Source organism: Elaeis guineensis, chromosome 1 (genome assembly GCF_000442705.2).
Source record: "Elaeis guineensis isolate ETL-2024a chromosome 1, EG11, whole genome shotgun sequence".
NCBI lineage: Eukaryota > Viridiplantae > Streptophyta > Magnoliopsida > Arecales > Arecaceae > Elaeis > Elaeis guineensis.
This window is the reverse complement of record NC_025993.2, coordinates 128,408,615-128,425,987: the sequence shown is the minus strand read 5'-3', so window position 1 is coordinate 128,425,987 and position 17,373 is coordinate 128,408,615. Positions and strand designations below refer to the sequence as shown.

The window sequence follows — 17,373 nt, the reverse complement described above, 5'->3', positions numbered from 1 at the left end:
TAGGCAGAATCACTTTCTGCTTCCTATTTTCAACATAGAGTCAAGTTTATGATAACCATAACTTTATACAAGAAACTACCCTTCACACTGCAATAAAGTTTATTTTTCTTTAAACTTGTCATCATTAAAAGCAAAATAACCTACTTAATATAGAAAAATTATATAAATCAAGCAAAAAATTACTCACGCCTAATCACTTAAAAGATTAAAGAACTAACGCACACCAATTAGCAACACCCCGCATAGAAATTTGAACGCATGGAAATCAGGAATGATTATAAATCTCAACCTTCTTCGCGATGCAAGCTGAAACTGTCAATGCACAGGGATGGTCAATTCCAACCAGCGCTTTTTAGATCAAACGTTATAGTTATCAAGATAACCTTCTCTTCATTAATAACAATGAAATCAAAAGCTTTTCCTAAGGTTCCCTTAAAAAAAAAAAAAAAGAAAAAAAATACAAAAGAAAAGCAAAAAAAGGCTTTTCCTCTCTGTGTTTTTTTATTATTTCAGTATCCATACAAACTAGAGTTATTTCAGTATTCATACAAACAAATATCTAAGAGACCAATCTACAAACACCTTGTGACAAGCAGGCGCCAACTCACCAAGCTTCCACAACGCCAACCTTCTCGGCATCAGTAGAAACAGCTGCCTTCTTTACCCAAAACCCCTCAACCTCCGTATCCCCAACATCCTCATTGACACCATCCCCAAAGTCCTCCCAGTCATCCCCAATCCCAGACTCGAACAAGTCCTCGAATCCATCATCCTCTTCCTCCTCACCGTCCTCCTCCTCCTCATCGCCGTCGTCACTGTCGTCGCCGGAGCTGACCTCTCTCCGTCTCTCTCTCCGCATCCTCTTCCCCTTCCGAACCAGCTCCAAAAGACGCTCCTTCTCGGCGAGCAGCTCGTCCTCCACCAGTAGCTTCCCCTTGTGGTCGTAGGCCTCCACAAGGAACACCGAGTCCCGCACCCCCTTCACGCTCACATAGAACAGCTCCGGGTGGCGCACAAGCATCGCCCGCAGCCGGTTGGGCAGCCCGAAATCCTTGCGGAAGTGCGTGAGGTGGTCCACCAGCGTCCGCTTCTCCGCCGTCATCCCCAGCACCTCCCGCACCACCGTGCACGCCCTCTTCTCCTCCTCCTCAGCCGTCCGTTGCCACCGCCACCACTCCTCCTCGTTAGCGGAGGCGGAGGCAGCGGCGGCGGCGGCGGCGGCGTAGGGGGAGACCTCCGGCAGCTCCTGGAAGCGGATGAGGTAGTCGCGGTGTCGGCGCTTGACGTTGAGCCCCCGGCGGAGGTGGAGCTGCTTGAATCTGGGGGGGCGGTCGATGATTCGGTCGGAGGAAGGGTTTTGGATCGGAGGGAGGGAAACGGCGAGGGAGGGGTCCCAGGAGACGAGCTCGAGTGCACGGCCGTAGGAGGTATCGACGGTGCGGAAGCGGTCAGGGTGGTGGTTGCAGAGGCGGGAGCGGAAGTCGGGAGGGAGGCCGAGGTCGGGGGCGAGGTGGACGAGCTTGGTTAGGAGGAGGCGCCGGCGGGGGGAGAGCATGAGGAGGCGCTGCAGCTTGGAGGCGAGAGAGGCGGCGATACGGGCGCGGAGAAGGGATTCGTCGGCGGCAAGGGCGGCGGCAGCGGGGGTGAGGGTGACGGCGAGAAGGGAATCGGAGGTGGGGAGGAGCGGGAGGGGGCGTAGAAGAGGTGGAAGAGGGCGGGGTAGCGGAGGATCATGGAGCGGAGGGAGCGGGAAGGGTGGAGGCCGAGGTAGGCGCGGCAGCGGGAGAGGACGCGGAGGGGGAGGAACTGGCGGGGCTTGGAGAGGAGGAGGGTCTTGAGCTTGCGGGCGAAGCGGAGCTTGCCGTGCTTCGCGGCGTGGCGGTCGAGGGGCCGGCACCGAGGGATCTTGGTGGTGGAGGAGATGGGGTAGAAGAAGAAGAAGGGGGGTTTTGTTCTTCTTGTGGTGATGACGGGCGGGAGGTTGATGGTGGTGCTTCTCAACGAGGGGGAAGTGGAGGACGAAAGGGTTGGGGGAAGGAAGGAGGTCTTGATTCCGCGGAATTGTTGCTGAGGAGATGAACAGGCGATGGAAAATGGGCATTTTTTGGGGGAGGGAACGGAGACGGCCATGGCCATGTACAGGAGGCGGCGATTGAAGTGGAGGGATTTGAGCAGGGAAGTAGAGGACGAGGAGATGCTCGATGAGGATTGAGCGGAATGATTTAAGATCTCTTTCTATCTTAAAAACTTCTGAACAGGATCCCAAGTAGGGAACTCCGAAAGGCAGCGTGGAGACCGGGGAACCTGTTAAAAATTTTCTAGGATATTGAGGGTGTTGCCCTGCAAACATGTAGAACTTCACTTTCCACATTCAATTAGTAGATAAACAGATGGGTTATATGCAAAAAGCTCTTTTATTGTTTTGCACTGGATCAAATCAAATTACAAATAGAATTTGGAATATGTCATGTTGGACCAGGGTTATGTTGAGATACATATATCGAAGAAAAATTGATCATATTGTACCCAAAAAAAAAAAAAGGAAAAGATAATTTGATCATAAACTCAACCTGTTCATTGGAAGGGCTAAGAGAGATCCATTTGACTAATAAAAAAACATATTTATACCTCATCTATTTTGCCTGATTTAAATTTATACCCCCTCCTTTCTGAAAATCTCAAATGGAACAACCGAGCTATCTTTCTATTCCAAACCATTTCTTTTGTCCATCTTCCATATGATGTTGTTGACAGCTCCTTTAGAATGACCAAATTATCCCCAACTAATCTTGAAAAGGGGTTTGATTGGTTTTATAATTGTGCTAGGGTAAACTTGATTTGAGTTAAAATTGATCCCTCCATCCCTCTTTTCGCCACCCTGCTGGCACAATGTCAAATCTTAATCCTTTTCATTTGAGCTCAAAGAAACTTGGAGACCTCTTGAAGGTTGATTACACCCTGAATCGAGTGCTAAAGAATGCATGTTGGATTTGAAAGCATTTCTTTGAATGATATATCCTCTCCCTTGTTTAGATAATTGTTTCTCTCTTCCAATGTGGTTTCTTAGGTTTAATCTGTTACCTCCATGGTGATGCACTTAGTTCGAGTTATCTTTAACAATATAGCCACTAATTATGGTGATGTGCTTAGTTTGAGTTATATTTAACAATATAGCCCCTAATCATTTACTTAGGCATGCATGGTGTTCAAAAATATAGGATTTGGGATTTCGTGTTTGTGTGGTGCTTTTAAGTAATGCTTTCCTTTTGTTCTTTTGTAGCTTCTCTACGTGCTATGAGATATACATTCACGGTGGTCTAGGGTTATTTTGTTCTCTTTTTATTCACCACATATGCCATGTGGTCCAGACATGAGTGCATAGGATTTTTTTTTTTTGCTTTGGAATTATATATGTGGGGTAATTGTGACATTTGTTCTATCACATGTTAATTGCTGCAATAATAATTTACTAAGCTAAGCCGAGTCCTAATTATGTCACATGCCTAGTCAATTTTAATTAATGCACTATTTATTGTTAGAAAATATTTTGTTGTTTAATAAGTGGTATCTATTACTTTAACTACTTGTTAATATTTTAGAGATAAATAAATGGTTATTCAAGTTAGATGCACCATGATAGGTGCATTAATGCTACTAGAAATGCACAATGATGGGATTTTGTAAAGCACTATAATAATTGTGCCTTGATGAAATGAGTACTTTGAAAATTGAAAGGAGGACTAAAGCCCTAGGTTATCTAAATTATGCAAATTTTGTTACCTAGTGCACAATGACATGTTAAGAGCTTTTGAAACCAATGGAAGGGGACAAGAATGTCATGGATATGCTTAATGTTTATCGAGGATGGCCAACCATGAGAGTCTATACCAGAGCATAGGGTGGAGGTGCTAGTTTTGACCTAAAATCCACTAGCACTTTTTGAAAAAATAATCAACGCAACTGATGGAACAACAACAAGTGCTCAAGGAATAAGAACAGAGGAGGATGTGCAAAGGTTGCAAGAAGATATTGCAAATGAATCTCTTAGAGGGATGTTTTGGTGAATCATGGGATAGAAGTAGATGAAAGTGCAACTTTATAAGTGCAAATGAAGCTCGAGGAACAAACGCTTAGGGTATTTTTACTACTAGACCTATTAAAGAGGTAGACATAAAGAATGAGAGGGAAAGACCTATAGATGCCGATGAAAGGAGCAGCAAAGGTGCTAATGATACCAATGGTGAAAGTGACATTGACTCCAGTATAGCTCAAAGTGATTAAAGGAGAGTAATAAGGAAGATGATCATTTATCAGAGCAATACATTGATGACAATTGAGGATATTAAGAGGTGGATTGTTGCCCCAATATAGATAACCCTAGAGGGGCGATGAATTGGATTTTTAAAAATTTTTACAACTTAAATCAAGCATATGCTCAATTATGATAAATTAAGTTTATAGTGGAAGCAATGAATCAAAATAAGAAATATGTTGAAATAAATAAGAGTAAAATAGAAATAAGCAAGAACACATACAACACAAAGTTTTATAGTAGCTTGATGTCAAACCTAGCACTTATATCCACTTTCTAAATTTTTCTACTTGAAAATTCTACTATAATATTCTTATTATAGCATAATTGTTTTAACTCAACTCACAATCAATCCAACCGATTGTTTTAGCGAGCTTATAATTATCCCAATTGATTTTACATAAAAAATCAACCAAAATCTTCCCAACTAAGTCAGTCATAGATTTACTTAATATAATATCTAATGATGGCCTGAACAAGCCTATCCCATAAATTTCTATCCCAAAAAACTTATAAAGAATAAGACATACAATAAAAATTAAAATGAACAAGAAAGAGCACAAAAAAAATAAAACTCGATACAACTCAGTTGGGGTTGATGATGGTTGCTCTTTGAAGCTTGAACTTTTTTACTTGAATAAATAAAAATTCTTTTTGATTATTGAGGATGTTCTCTTGGAAGCTCATTCAATTAATTACTCTTGATTTTTCTTTTTTTGACTTGCTCCAAGATATTCAATGTCCTCACCAAGAATTTAGAATTTTCTATTTTCTTTCCTCTTGGATCATTTCTCTTGGCTCTTCATTAAGTTTGAAAGTCTTTAAATCTTTTAGAAGAGCCAAACTAGTTATTTTTAGCTGTTCGAATCTAAAAACTAGCCATTGAAGGTCTTTTATGTAAATTTGCAACTTTTAAAAAACTAGACGGGAGGTTCATACCTGTTCGAGCCCTCCATACCAAGTGCGAAGCTTTGGATTGCCTGAGCGGGCATTATCTACACTAAACGAGAGCTGCGAGCAGAGAGCATCTACATTAAGGGCGATTTGATATCGATAATTCGATAATTCAAAATGACATGAGATATATGGATGCTCATCCACTTCTCTGTGATATCGGATTTTACTTCAAGAGTTTACCGAAGCGTCAGTTTGTCATATCTTTCGAGAGGCAAATAGTGTAGCAGACTCGATCATTTTTTTTATTGCTGAGCACACCAAAAATTGGACTTGATGACATGGCCAGAGGTGCACCCTCAGGTTTTGCAGGATATTTTGTACTTTGACTTGATGGGATACATTTGCACTAGAGTCATATGATCACCTGTCTCTATCAAAAAAAAAAAAACTAGCTATTAGAGCTGAAGTCGACTCGAGCAGATCTGGAGTCAATTTGAAGAGATCTGAAGCGACTCAAGGACTATATGAGTCAGCTCAAGGACTGCACTCACAAAATCTACTTTTTATTTTTTAAGAGAGTCGATTTGAGCTTTGTGCCACTTGTCAATATGCCCGAGTCAACTCTAAGCCTTCTTTACTTAATTTTTTATAATGTACCTTTATCCAATCATCCTCTTATGCTTTCAAAATACTTCAAGTACTTTTTCAACTTTAAGATTTATCCTTTTAAGCTTCTTTATGCTTCTTTAAACGTTTAAACTCATTGTGCTAGCTATAAAATAAGTTAATTTCTCCAACAATACATATTTATTAGTATCATACTCAAAAATTTTTTATTCATCAAAATCAATCCTAGGGTTAACATAGATGGAGATGTCTAGGGTTATATTACAAAAGAATGTGACTAAAGAAGCTGAGCTGGTACATATCAGAGGATGATTGTGAGATCAAAATTATTGATTGTTCATTAGATTTTGATGTGAAGGACATGGAAGAAAAGGTTTCCTAAGTTTAGTACAGCTGCTAACTCTAAAAAGCCCATGGAGCTAAAAGTTGGAGTAATGTTTGAGAGCCATATGGTATTCAGAGAGGCACTTTGGAACCTTTCAACCTAGGAGGGCTTCGACTTCAAGCATAGAGATAAGTGAACGCTAATAGCAAAGCGATTGTAGTTGGAGAACTCATGCATCCATGATGCAAAGGTAGGATACATTCTAAATCAAGAGTTACTAGCCAATTTACAAGTGTGGAAAGCAATTTAACAACTACAATATCAATTTGAAATGGTGGATCAAAAATAATTGGAAGATATCAAGTCTAACAACAATTGGAGTGTGAAAGGGTTTAAGGAGAGGGTTTAAATAGAACTCAAAGTGTACATCTCAAGATCACATCCTATAGGGCAAAGAAAATGGCACTTACAATTATAAAGGATCAAACAAGGGTCAATATAGAAAGCTGTGGAAGTATTGCCAAGTGATTAGAGAGATTAATCTTGGCAACACCATGTTGATAAAAAATGGACTAAGAGAGGAGCCTTTAGTGTTTCTAAGGTTATATGTAGGACTTGCAGCTTGTAAGAATTGAATATGCATCATTGATTTAGACGGTTTCCATTTGAAAGGAGCTATGATGAATGGTAATGGTAGTTGTAGGAAGAGATATAAATAACAATATATTCCCCATAGATCATTGGCTGTGGGAGTTTTGTTGGCCTTGGTTCATAAACAAATGGGATCATGTTGGCCATTAAATTCTCCACTGGAAGGGGGTATAAATGTCACATGCATTCCTTAGCAGGTTCGTGAGAGTAAGTAGATGTGTCACTGGGGTTAGTAGCGCATGTTATAGTGTATTAACCTTCAAAGACTTTCATTATCATGATATCACCTACTCAAAGCAAGAAGAGGTAGTGCGTAGCCAAGATTACAATTTTATGCTAACGACCATGGATAAACTAGAGTAAAACATCATAACTAAAGCAAAAAATAAAAGATAAATGCAATGATAAATTATAGGTAAAGATAAAGTTAAAGCTTTTGTTTGGCCAAAAGTGTTCCTTCTTCTGGTTATATATCTTTATTTATACATTGAGTTGCAACTAGGTGTGCAATCAAATGAGCCAAGTTGAGTAACCAAAAGCTCAAGCTCGACTCAACTCAAGATACTAAAGCTCAAAACTCTGTTTGAGATCGATCGAGTCTTGATATCCCAAGCTAGAGCTCGACTCAATAAAAAATAGGTAAAATATGAGATGACTTGATTTGACTCGAAAATAAATCAAGCCATACTCCAGCTTTAGTTCGAGCTTGAAATCAAACCTTAGCCTACTAATAATATATATATATTAATATATATTATAAATAAAAATATTATTATTATATATATATAAATTTGAATAGGCTCGTGAGCTTTTAAGTTGATTATTTTGCTAGAATTTGACTCAAAAAACTATTCAAGCTACTTGAGCTCGAGTAGCTGGTAAGCAACTCGACTCATTTGTACCTCTAGTTGCAACTAGTTTGGTAACTTTCTTCGTTTAATGTCGATACTTGCCTGCACCTAGATTCTACTTTCTTGGATGGCTTCAACCACTAGGACTACTATTCTACTTGCCACATCTATACCACACTACCTTCAATGATTGCTGGATCCTGCATGGTATCATGATCCCTTTACTTAGGTCAAGTGGGTAATGTCCATTATTCACAATGCAATGATTGCTACCTTTCTTCTAGTAAAAGTCAATTGGGAGACTCTCAGGTCTATAGTGATTAGAATTACCTATTTGATTACCCTAAATTAGAGGCAAAGTTTGTATCCTTTATACTGAATCGTGCAGTATGCGATGTATCGTAATATATCGATTCAGTACTGCTATATGGTACAGGAGGCATAAGGATACTTGTGTTGGGAATTGTGTCCCAAAGTCAATCGTCAGTCTGTTGACGGTTATGCTTATCATTATAATTATATATGAATTATTAAATTAATAAATATTATTTGATTTTTTCATCACCGTGTACATCTCATTTTGAACTCATGTTATGTAATGAAGTCCTTAGGACTATTTGATTCGATATAGGAGGATATATCGTTTAGTCTTTAAATGAGTTCGCGATCAAATGATATGCTATTACTAGTACGATAGACATATCAAGTATAGGTCGTTGTAGATTGATTGTCCTCTTAACCAAGAAGCATAGAGACGCTGGTATGGCATACAGGTAAAATATAGGAGTACATTTCATTGAACGTGATCAACTTCGAAGCACTCTGCTGTCAAGAGTCACTCCGAAGGGATATAGGTATAAGTGTCCCTCTGACCTGAGATCACCACGGTGACTTACAAACACTCACTATGCTTTGATGCCGGACTACCTAAATTTTTAATTCAGCGATGAAAAATTTTTGAGCTTAGTCAAGTATTTATGAAGTCGGTGTGTGAGTCAAGATGGAATTGACCCTCCGAATAAGTAGGAGTTAATGTATCAATGTGTTTCAATTTAGTAAAATCTTGATCAGGGTTACTAGGATGATAGACATATCAAGTGTAGGTCATTGTATGTCATATAGGTTGGTTGTCCTCTTAACCACAGAAGCATAGAGACGCTGGTATAGCATGCAGGTAAAATATAGAAGTACATTTCACTGAACATGATCAACTTCGAAGCACTCTGCTGTCAAGAGTCACTTTGAAGGGATATAGGTATAAGTATTCCTCTGATCTGAGATCACCACGGTGACTTGCAAGCAACTCACTATACTTTGATGCCGAACTACCTGAATTTTTAATTCAGCGATGAAAGATTTTTGGGCTTAGTCAAGTATTTATGAAGTCGGTGTGTGAGTCAAGATGGAATTGACCCCTCCGAATAAGTAGGAGTTAATATATCAGTGTGTTTCAATTCAGTAAAATCTTGATCAGGGTAATCCATGTGATGAATTTTAAAAATTGAAATACAATATGGATGACCATATCAGGGTTGGTAGTTAAACCCTAGGTCACCTTGAGCATTTGGATCAAAGGGATGATTTATACGGTAACTATATTCAAATAGGTTCTTAAGTGTTGCTTAGCATACATTCGATCTATCCGGACATCGGGTACCATTGCTAGATGGTTACTCTGATTGGTATAGGAATCAGTTCCTATGCTATTGGTTTAGGTTCGAACTTATGAGATCACACACATTAGAAGTTCCTCTCCGATCACATGGCTAATCTGAAAAATTCCATTAGATTTGGACTCTATCATTAATGAAAGATTAATTAATGATTAGATTATTAATTAGCTCAATTTGATTAAGCATTAAAGTCTAGATCAAGTTTGATTGAATTTGATTCAATCAAATCAAGTCTGATTAGGTTATGAGATGACCTAATCGATAAGAAAGAAATTATTCTAATTTGATCAGATCTATGGCTCAATTAATTTATTAATTTGATCAAATTTAATTAAGATTATAAGAGCTTAATTAGATTAGGTTCATCATATTTTATTTGGATCTAATTAGATTGGGTTTGAAAGAAATTCAATTGGTTAAACCCTAGAGTCTCAAATGAGTAGGACTCTATCCCTTGCGCCACTTAAATTATCTCACACCTTTTCTCACTGCATAAAATCAGTTTGTACATAAGAAAATTAAAAAATAATTTTTATTTTATTACTCATTAAGGATAGAAATTGGTTGGTTTTGATTTGAATTCAAATTAGTTTGAAATTCAACTTAAAACATTATCCATATCCTTCCACACGTGGCTGCTTTTGAAGGGGTCTATTGTGTATGAGAAAAGGAGGTCTTTCCAACTAATTTTTATATCCTATTTTCTTTGGTAAGTCCTTTTTGAGTTAGATAAGGATGAGAAAAAGTTGGAGTCAAATTAAAATTCAAAAAGTTTGAATTACAACAAACTCTGGCCCTTATCTTGTTTTATCTGGTTTGTGCGACAACCATAGAAAGACCATAATTTTGTATGCCAAAAGAAGAGAGCTTTTCACCATAAGATATCAGAGAGAAATAGGATCAAAAATGCTTCTTTGAGACATGAGGATTGGGTGGGTTTCCTTCCTCCTTGGCATGAACAAAAGAGGAGACCGTTCTCCTCTTGGGTGAGTGACTTAGAATTGTTCTAGATTTTTGGGTGAGAAAAAAATCAAAGAGAAGAGAGTCTTCATCTAAATTTTCTTCACCATCCAGCATTATTCTCTAATCCATCTTCGATATCAAAAAGGTTCAAGGTGATCGAAGAAGAAGATCAAGTCAAATCTGCCATCAGAAGCCGACTACACGAGCTAGCACTCTCGCAGAGAGCTGATCGGTTTGAGGGGCTTCGTGTGGACCATCCATAGATGCTGGATGCTTATGCGACTGCTCGACATCAGTGAGAGCTTTATAACATGCTTACTAGTAGTGAAGATCATCAACCCATGAAAAAGTGATAAGTTCTGAACTCTACCGATATAATCTAAAGGTTAGATCAAATTCAAGACATCGATGTGATCGATGTAATTTTTTATTTTATTTCATATTTTATATATAAATTTTTTATATTATAGATCCTTAATTATAGTTTATATCTGATCTAAAGCATATTTAAAAGATTAAAATATTTAATCTTTTATTATTTCACTGTAAAATTTTAAAATACATGCTTTAAACTATCCATTTTTTCTTCAAACGGTATCAGAGCTAGGTTTCTTATGACATAAATTTTTTTGCATATAATCTGATTTTAATTATTTTGATTAAATTTAAATAGTTAATTTTAAATTTAAGTAGTATAGTAATCTGATTAGATAGATCCTCATAACCATCCGGTCATAGGAGAAATCAGAATTTTACTATCCTATTTACCCATTCGATGGGATCTCCTACGGTGTAGGGGTACTGTGCAGTCTTTTCCATGATGATGAACGATGAAAAAAATTTTAAAATTTTATTTTAGATCTGAAATAATATATATTAGATCTGAAATTAAAGTTTTGATCATTAGATGATTGATTGTAAAAATATTTTATAAAATTGAAAACTATTTTCAAACATCGAACTCAAACCCATATCAGTCTAAAATTTAATTAAGAATTAAGCAATCTAGATTTGAGAATCAAAGATCTAAAGTATTAATTTCATAACTCATAGATTAATGGGGTAGCTCGAGTTAAGTCCATTTAACTAGGTTAGACCTAGGGTTAGAAATCATTGATAATGGATCATGTTAGTAATTGATCAAATCTAATTAAAAGTTAATTCTGATTGAGTCAATTTCTTCTCTTGATCAATTTCAATAGTTATAGTTGGTCAAATCCATATCTTTGATTAGACCAATATGGACTTTGATCGTAGCTCTGTGGTCGAATCCAAGTTTATAAGTTGATCAAATTGAAAATGACTAACCAGTTGATGTCTAAGGTAAGTATGGCAGCTTTGATCGATGGTCATTAATTGGGAGCTACTCGCATAGATTGAGTCTATGTCGAGTTAATGGCATATTCCTCCCATCGATCTCACTTACTTGACCAACATGGTGAATCATGTTTTGATTAAATCACTTAATGATTGGAGTTGACCCATGCTAACTAGAAAATCAGTATGACTGATTTAGGTGTCCCTAGTTCAACTTGTCTTGAGTCCTCTTTATGACTTGGTGAAGTTAGTAGGATTTGATTAGCTAGACTAGCTTATGCTTGATCTTCTTAAATCTAACTTGCTGACGTCAGTGGGAGGATTAAGATTAACTGATCAAGTTTCATCTCATCTCTCAATTCAACTAATTAAATCTTCTAAAATTGTTAGGTCCCTAAAATAAAATAGTTATGACGATAATTAGATCATAGCCTCCTATTAAGTTGGGTGATAATGAGTCCAATAGTTTAGATGATCATTGGAGGCGTCACACGCCTGGTGCTCATCTGACTGTCAGAATTATCATTCATAATATATTATTTTAGTTGTATCTTTCTGATGATGATCAAGTTGGCCGAGCCACACTCGAACTGGTCACTCATTTGTTAGATACACTAAATTCTAACATGTTAATGGTTGGACCTAAACAGAACCTTCAGTGGAGGCACCACACGCCTGCTGAAGAGGTGTCTGGGGCAAAATTGAATACTAAAAGTTGTTTGATGAAATAATTGGTTAAGAATCTACCTGTGGGTACACAAGGATTGGCCAAGCCACACTCGGGCCCATGTGTAGTCCATGTGGATTCTAGTACCCATTAAAGAATTAGTGTAATTTTTCGAATTGAAGGTAGAGGCTATCAATTCGAATAAAATAGTGAAAGAACTTTTAGATTAAAATCATATCTTTAGGCTTAATCAATTCATATACTAATTAGGTTCTAATTTTTCTTTTGCAATTATACCACCACCTTGTTGCTCTGATCACTGTTAAATAGTGATAAACTGATGGGACCAAATTTCGATAGCTGGTATCGAAAGTTCAAAATATGAATGGATCTTGTATGTATTGATAGATCCGACACCCAAGGAGCCAGCTCCGAATGCGCGTAGCACGATCAGAGATACTTATCAGAAGTAGCTCAACGATCGAACTACGATTCATTGTATTATGCTGGCGGCAATGAATGATGAGTTTAGCTATCATTTCGAAAATGCTCAGCCACAGGATATGTTGCAAATATTAAACGAGTCCTTTGGCACACCCGACGATGTTGAGAGGCATATGACTAGTTTGTCATCTTCAACGCTCGAATGAGGAAGGAGCATCAGTCACTGATCATGTATTATACATGATCGAGATGATTGAGTGCTTAAGCAAGCTTGACTTTCCCTACATGAGCAGTTGAGAAAAGATACTATTCTGAACTCTCTGTCCAAGTCCTACTTTCCTTTCTTACTCATTTTCGAATGACAAAGCCTGTAGTTAACTACCATGATTTGCTGGGGTTACTGTAAAACTTTGAGAAGGATCACTACCTCCAAAAAGAGTCGGTGAATATTGTGGAGGGTCTTCTTCTAGACATCGATCCTTTAAGAAAGAAAAGAAGAACAAGAAAAGGATGCAAAGTGCTGGGGCACCCAAATCCAGTCAGACCAAGAAACTCAAGTCTGATCAGAGTCAGGCGGAATGCTTATACTGTAAGAAGCAGGGGCACTAAAAAAGAATTATCCTTAATACATTGCCTCCCTGAATCTGAACAGATCGAGAAAGAAGCAAGTTGTTGCTGGACAAGGTAATTATATGATAACATCTTATAATTTTTAATTTGTGATTCTACTATCTGGGTATTAGATACCGAAAGTCTTTTTAATATTTATAATTCATTGCAGGGTCTGCAGGTCAGTAGGATATTTGAAGAAGGCGAATAGTTCTTTAATGTTGGAGATAAAAGATCAGTTTCAGTTCGAGCGTTAGGGACTATTAAGCTTGTATTCAAGTCTAATATAATTGTTCTAAGTGAATGTCACTTTTGTCCTTCTTTTTATTGAATATTATTCTTGTAGGCTTTTTGACTATGTACGGTTATAAAATTTTAATAAAAAAAATAATTTTAATATCATTATGAATGGTGTTAATATGATGAATGGACAACTGAACAATGATATTTATATATTATCACAACTGTTAGTGTAATGTACACATCCAACAAACACCCTAAATTAGTGATGTCTTTGATATCTACCTTTGGCATTGTAGGTTAGGTCATGTTAATAAGAATAGAATAAATAGGTTGACATAAGAGAGAATCTTTAAAGTTAGTAATTGTGAATCACTTCCAACCTGTGAGTCCTGTCATCTTGAAAAAATAATCAAATCATCTTTTACTGAAAAAGGTGAGTAAGCCAGTGAAGTTCTAAGTCTGATACATACTGATATATGTGGACCTATGAACACTAGTGCCAAAGATGGATATTATTATTTTATTATATTTACAGATGACCTATCAAGGTATGGCATGTCTACTTAATGACATATAAGGTAGAATCGTTTGAAATATTCAAACGATTCCATAATGAAGTAGAGAAATAAACTAGAAAGAGTATTAAAACTCTTCGATCCGATCGAGGAGGAGAATACCTCTTCAGTGAGTTTCTGATATACTTAAAAAAAATAGAATTCTCTCACAATGGACCCCTCTTGGAACACCACAGCATAATGGTGTATCAAAAAGGAGGAATCGAACCTTGTTAGACATGGTTCGGTCCATGATGGGCTTTGCAAATCTATCAATTTTTTTGGGGATACACACTTGAGTTGGCTTGTTATATTTAAATAAAGTTTTGAGTAAGTCTGTAAGTAAAACACCATATGAGATGTGGATAGGACGTAATCCAACACTCTCACCTGAGGGTTTGGGGATATCCGGCTTATGTCAAATGATTGAAAACTGACAAGCTTGGACCTAGGTCTAACAAATATCTATTTATAGGGTACCCAAAAGAGATCAAGGGATATTACTTCTACCTTGCTGACGAACAGAAGGTGTTCGTCAGTAATAAGGCTGTCTTTTTAGAAAAGAAGTTTCTTGGTGAAGAAACTAATACCTCAAAGATTGAACTTGATGAAGTTCTATTGGTAGAAGAACTGATACAATCTAATAAACTCATAGAGTCGGATTTGATTAGATCAAATTCAAAACCTATTGTTGAAATATCTTTAAGGAGATCTGATAGAGTACCGCATCAACTGGATAGATACTATGATTTTTTAGTCCAGAATGGAGATCCAGTTGAACTCGATAAAAATAATAAGGATCTGATCACCTATATGGATGTAATGTAGAGGTCTGACTTTGATAAGTGGCTAGAAGTCATGAAATTCGAAATAAAGTCCATGAAAATCAACAATGTATGGATATTGGTTGACTCACCTGAAGGGATAAAATTCATAGGATGCAAGTGGATCTTCAAAAAGAAGAAGGACGCAGACGGAAAGGTGAAGATCTATAAAGCTTATCTGGTTGCCAAGGATTACCATCAGCATTATGGTATTGACTATGACGAGATGTTTTCTCCTGTGGCAATGCTCAAGTCTATTCGGATTATGTTTGCGATAGCAGCACATGTAGACTATGAAATCTAGTAAATGAATGTGAAAATAATCTTCCTAAATGGAGAACTAGAAGAAGAGGTGTATATGATAAACCTGAAGGTTTCATATCCATAGATGAGTCTAAAGTGTGCAAGCTTCAAAGGTCCATCTATGGACTTAAGCAGGCATCTCGAAGTTAAAACATACGTTTTGATAAAGTGATCAGAACGTATGGCTTCATTAAGAATGGAGAGAACTCTGTATATACAAATGGGTTAATAACTCTGTGTAGTATTTCTTATTTTGTATGTTGATGACATTCTCTTAATAGAAATGACATCCCTGCATTACAGGGATAAAAATTTGGTTGTCATCACAGTTCTCCATGAAAGACATGAGAGAAGCATCCTTCATCCTTGGGATGAAAATCTATAGAGATAGATCTAAAAGGTTGCTTGGATTATCTCAGTCGACGTATATTGATACTATGCTGAAAAGGTTCAGCATGAAAATTTCAAGAAAGGCTATCTTCTGTTAGGCCAAGAAATTTCTCTCTCGAAGAGTGATTGTTCGATAACTCCTCAAGAGAGAGAGTGTATGAGTAGAATTTCATATGCTTCGACAGTGGGATCTATTATGTACGTCATGATATGTACGTGATTGGATGTGGCATACTCATTAGGAGTAGCGAGCAGATACCAGTCCAATCTAGATGAGGATCACTGGAAGGTCGTAAAGACCATCCTTAAGTATTTAAGAAATACTAAGGATCAGTGGCTTATCTATGATGAATCCGACTTAAAATTTATGGGGTTTACAGACTCTAATTTTCAGTCGGATCATGACGACAGCAAGAGTGTGTCAAGATATATTTATACCCTGAACGGTAAAGTAATCTGCTGAAAAAATTTCAAGCAGCACACTGTGGCCGACTCTACTTGTAAAGCAGAATATATCGCGGCATCCGATGCTGCAAAGGAAGCTGTGTGGCTACGAAAGTTCATCAACGAGCTTAGAGTAGCACCCTCCCTTGATGGCCCCGTCTTGTTGTACTACGACAGTACTAGTGCTATTGCTCAAGTGAAGGAACCGAAGTCACATCAGTGGATCAAGCATATTTTACGTCGCTACCACCTGATCTGAGAGATCGTGGATTGAGGTAATGTCGAGCTTCAAAGATCAATAGAAAGAAGAACCTGATCGATCCATTTACTAAAGCCCTCGATGTCAAGGAGTTCGAAGACTATAAATCAAAGATGGGTATACGATACTGCACCGATTGGCCTTAGTCCAAGTGGGAGTTGTTGGAAATTATGTTCCAAATCAATCATCAGTCTGTTGACAGTTGTGCTTATCATTATAATTATATATAAATTATTAAATTAATAAATATTATTTGATTTTTTCATCACTATGTACATCTCATTTTGAACTCTTGTTATGTGATGAAGTCCTTAGGACTATTTGATTCATATAGGAGGATATATCATTTAGTTCTTAAATGAGTTTGCGATCAAATGATATGCTATTACTAGGATGATAAATATATCAAGTGTAGATCATTGTGTGTCATATAGGTTGTGTCCTCTTAACCAAGGAGCGTAGAGATGCTGGTATGGCATGCAGGTGAAATATAGGAGTACGTTTCATTGAACGTAACCAACTCTGGAGCACTCTGCTGTCAAGAGTCACTCCGAAGGGATATAGGTATAAGTGTCCCTCCGATCTGAGATCATCACAGTGACTTACAAGCAACTCACTATGCTTTGGTGCCAGACTATTTGAATTTCTAATTCAACGATGAAAGATTTCTGGGTATAGTCAAGTACTTGTGAAGTCGGTGTGTGAATCAAGATAGAATTGACCCTCCAAATAAATAGGAGTTAATGTATCAATGTATTTCAATTTAGTAAAACCTTGATCGGGGTAATCTATGTGATAGATTTTAAAAATTAAAATATAATGTGGATGACTATATCAGGGTTGGCAGTTAAACTCTAGGTCACCTTGAGCATTTGGTTCAAAGGGATGATTTATATGGTAACTATATTCAAATAGATTCTTGAATATTGCTTAACATACATTTGACCTATCCGAACATCGGGTACCATTGCTAGATGGTTACTCTGTTGGTACAGGAATTAGTTTCTGTGCTATCAGCTT

The 17,373-nt window shown here is 37.4% G+C and overlaps 1 protein-coding gene across 1 annotated transcript; it reads right to left on the bottom strand.

Moving 5' to 3' along the window:
• Positions 1 to 469: 469 nt before the first annotated feature.
• Positions 470 to 2,274, bottom strand: LOC105061311 (protein WHAT'S THIS FACTOR 1, chloroplastic). The gene is given in 2 exon segments (XM_019846042.3): positions 470 to 1,680; positions 1,683 to 2,274. Coding segments are annotated over 2 exon segments (1,530 nt in total). The 5' UTR covers positions 2,137 to 2,274; the 3' UTR covers positions 470 to 604.
• Between the last annotated feature and the right edge of the window lie 15,099 nt (positions 2,275 to 17,373).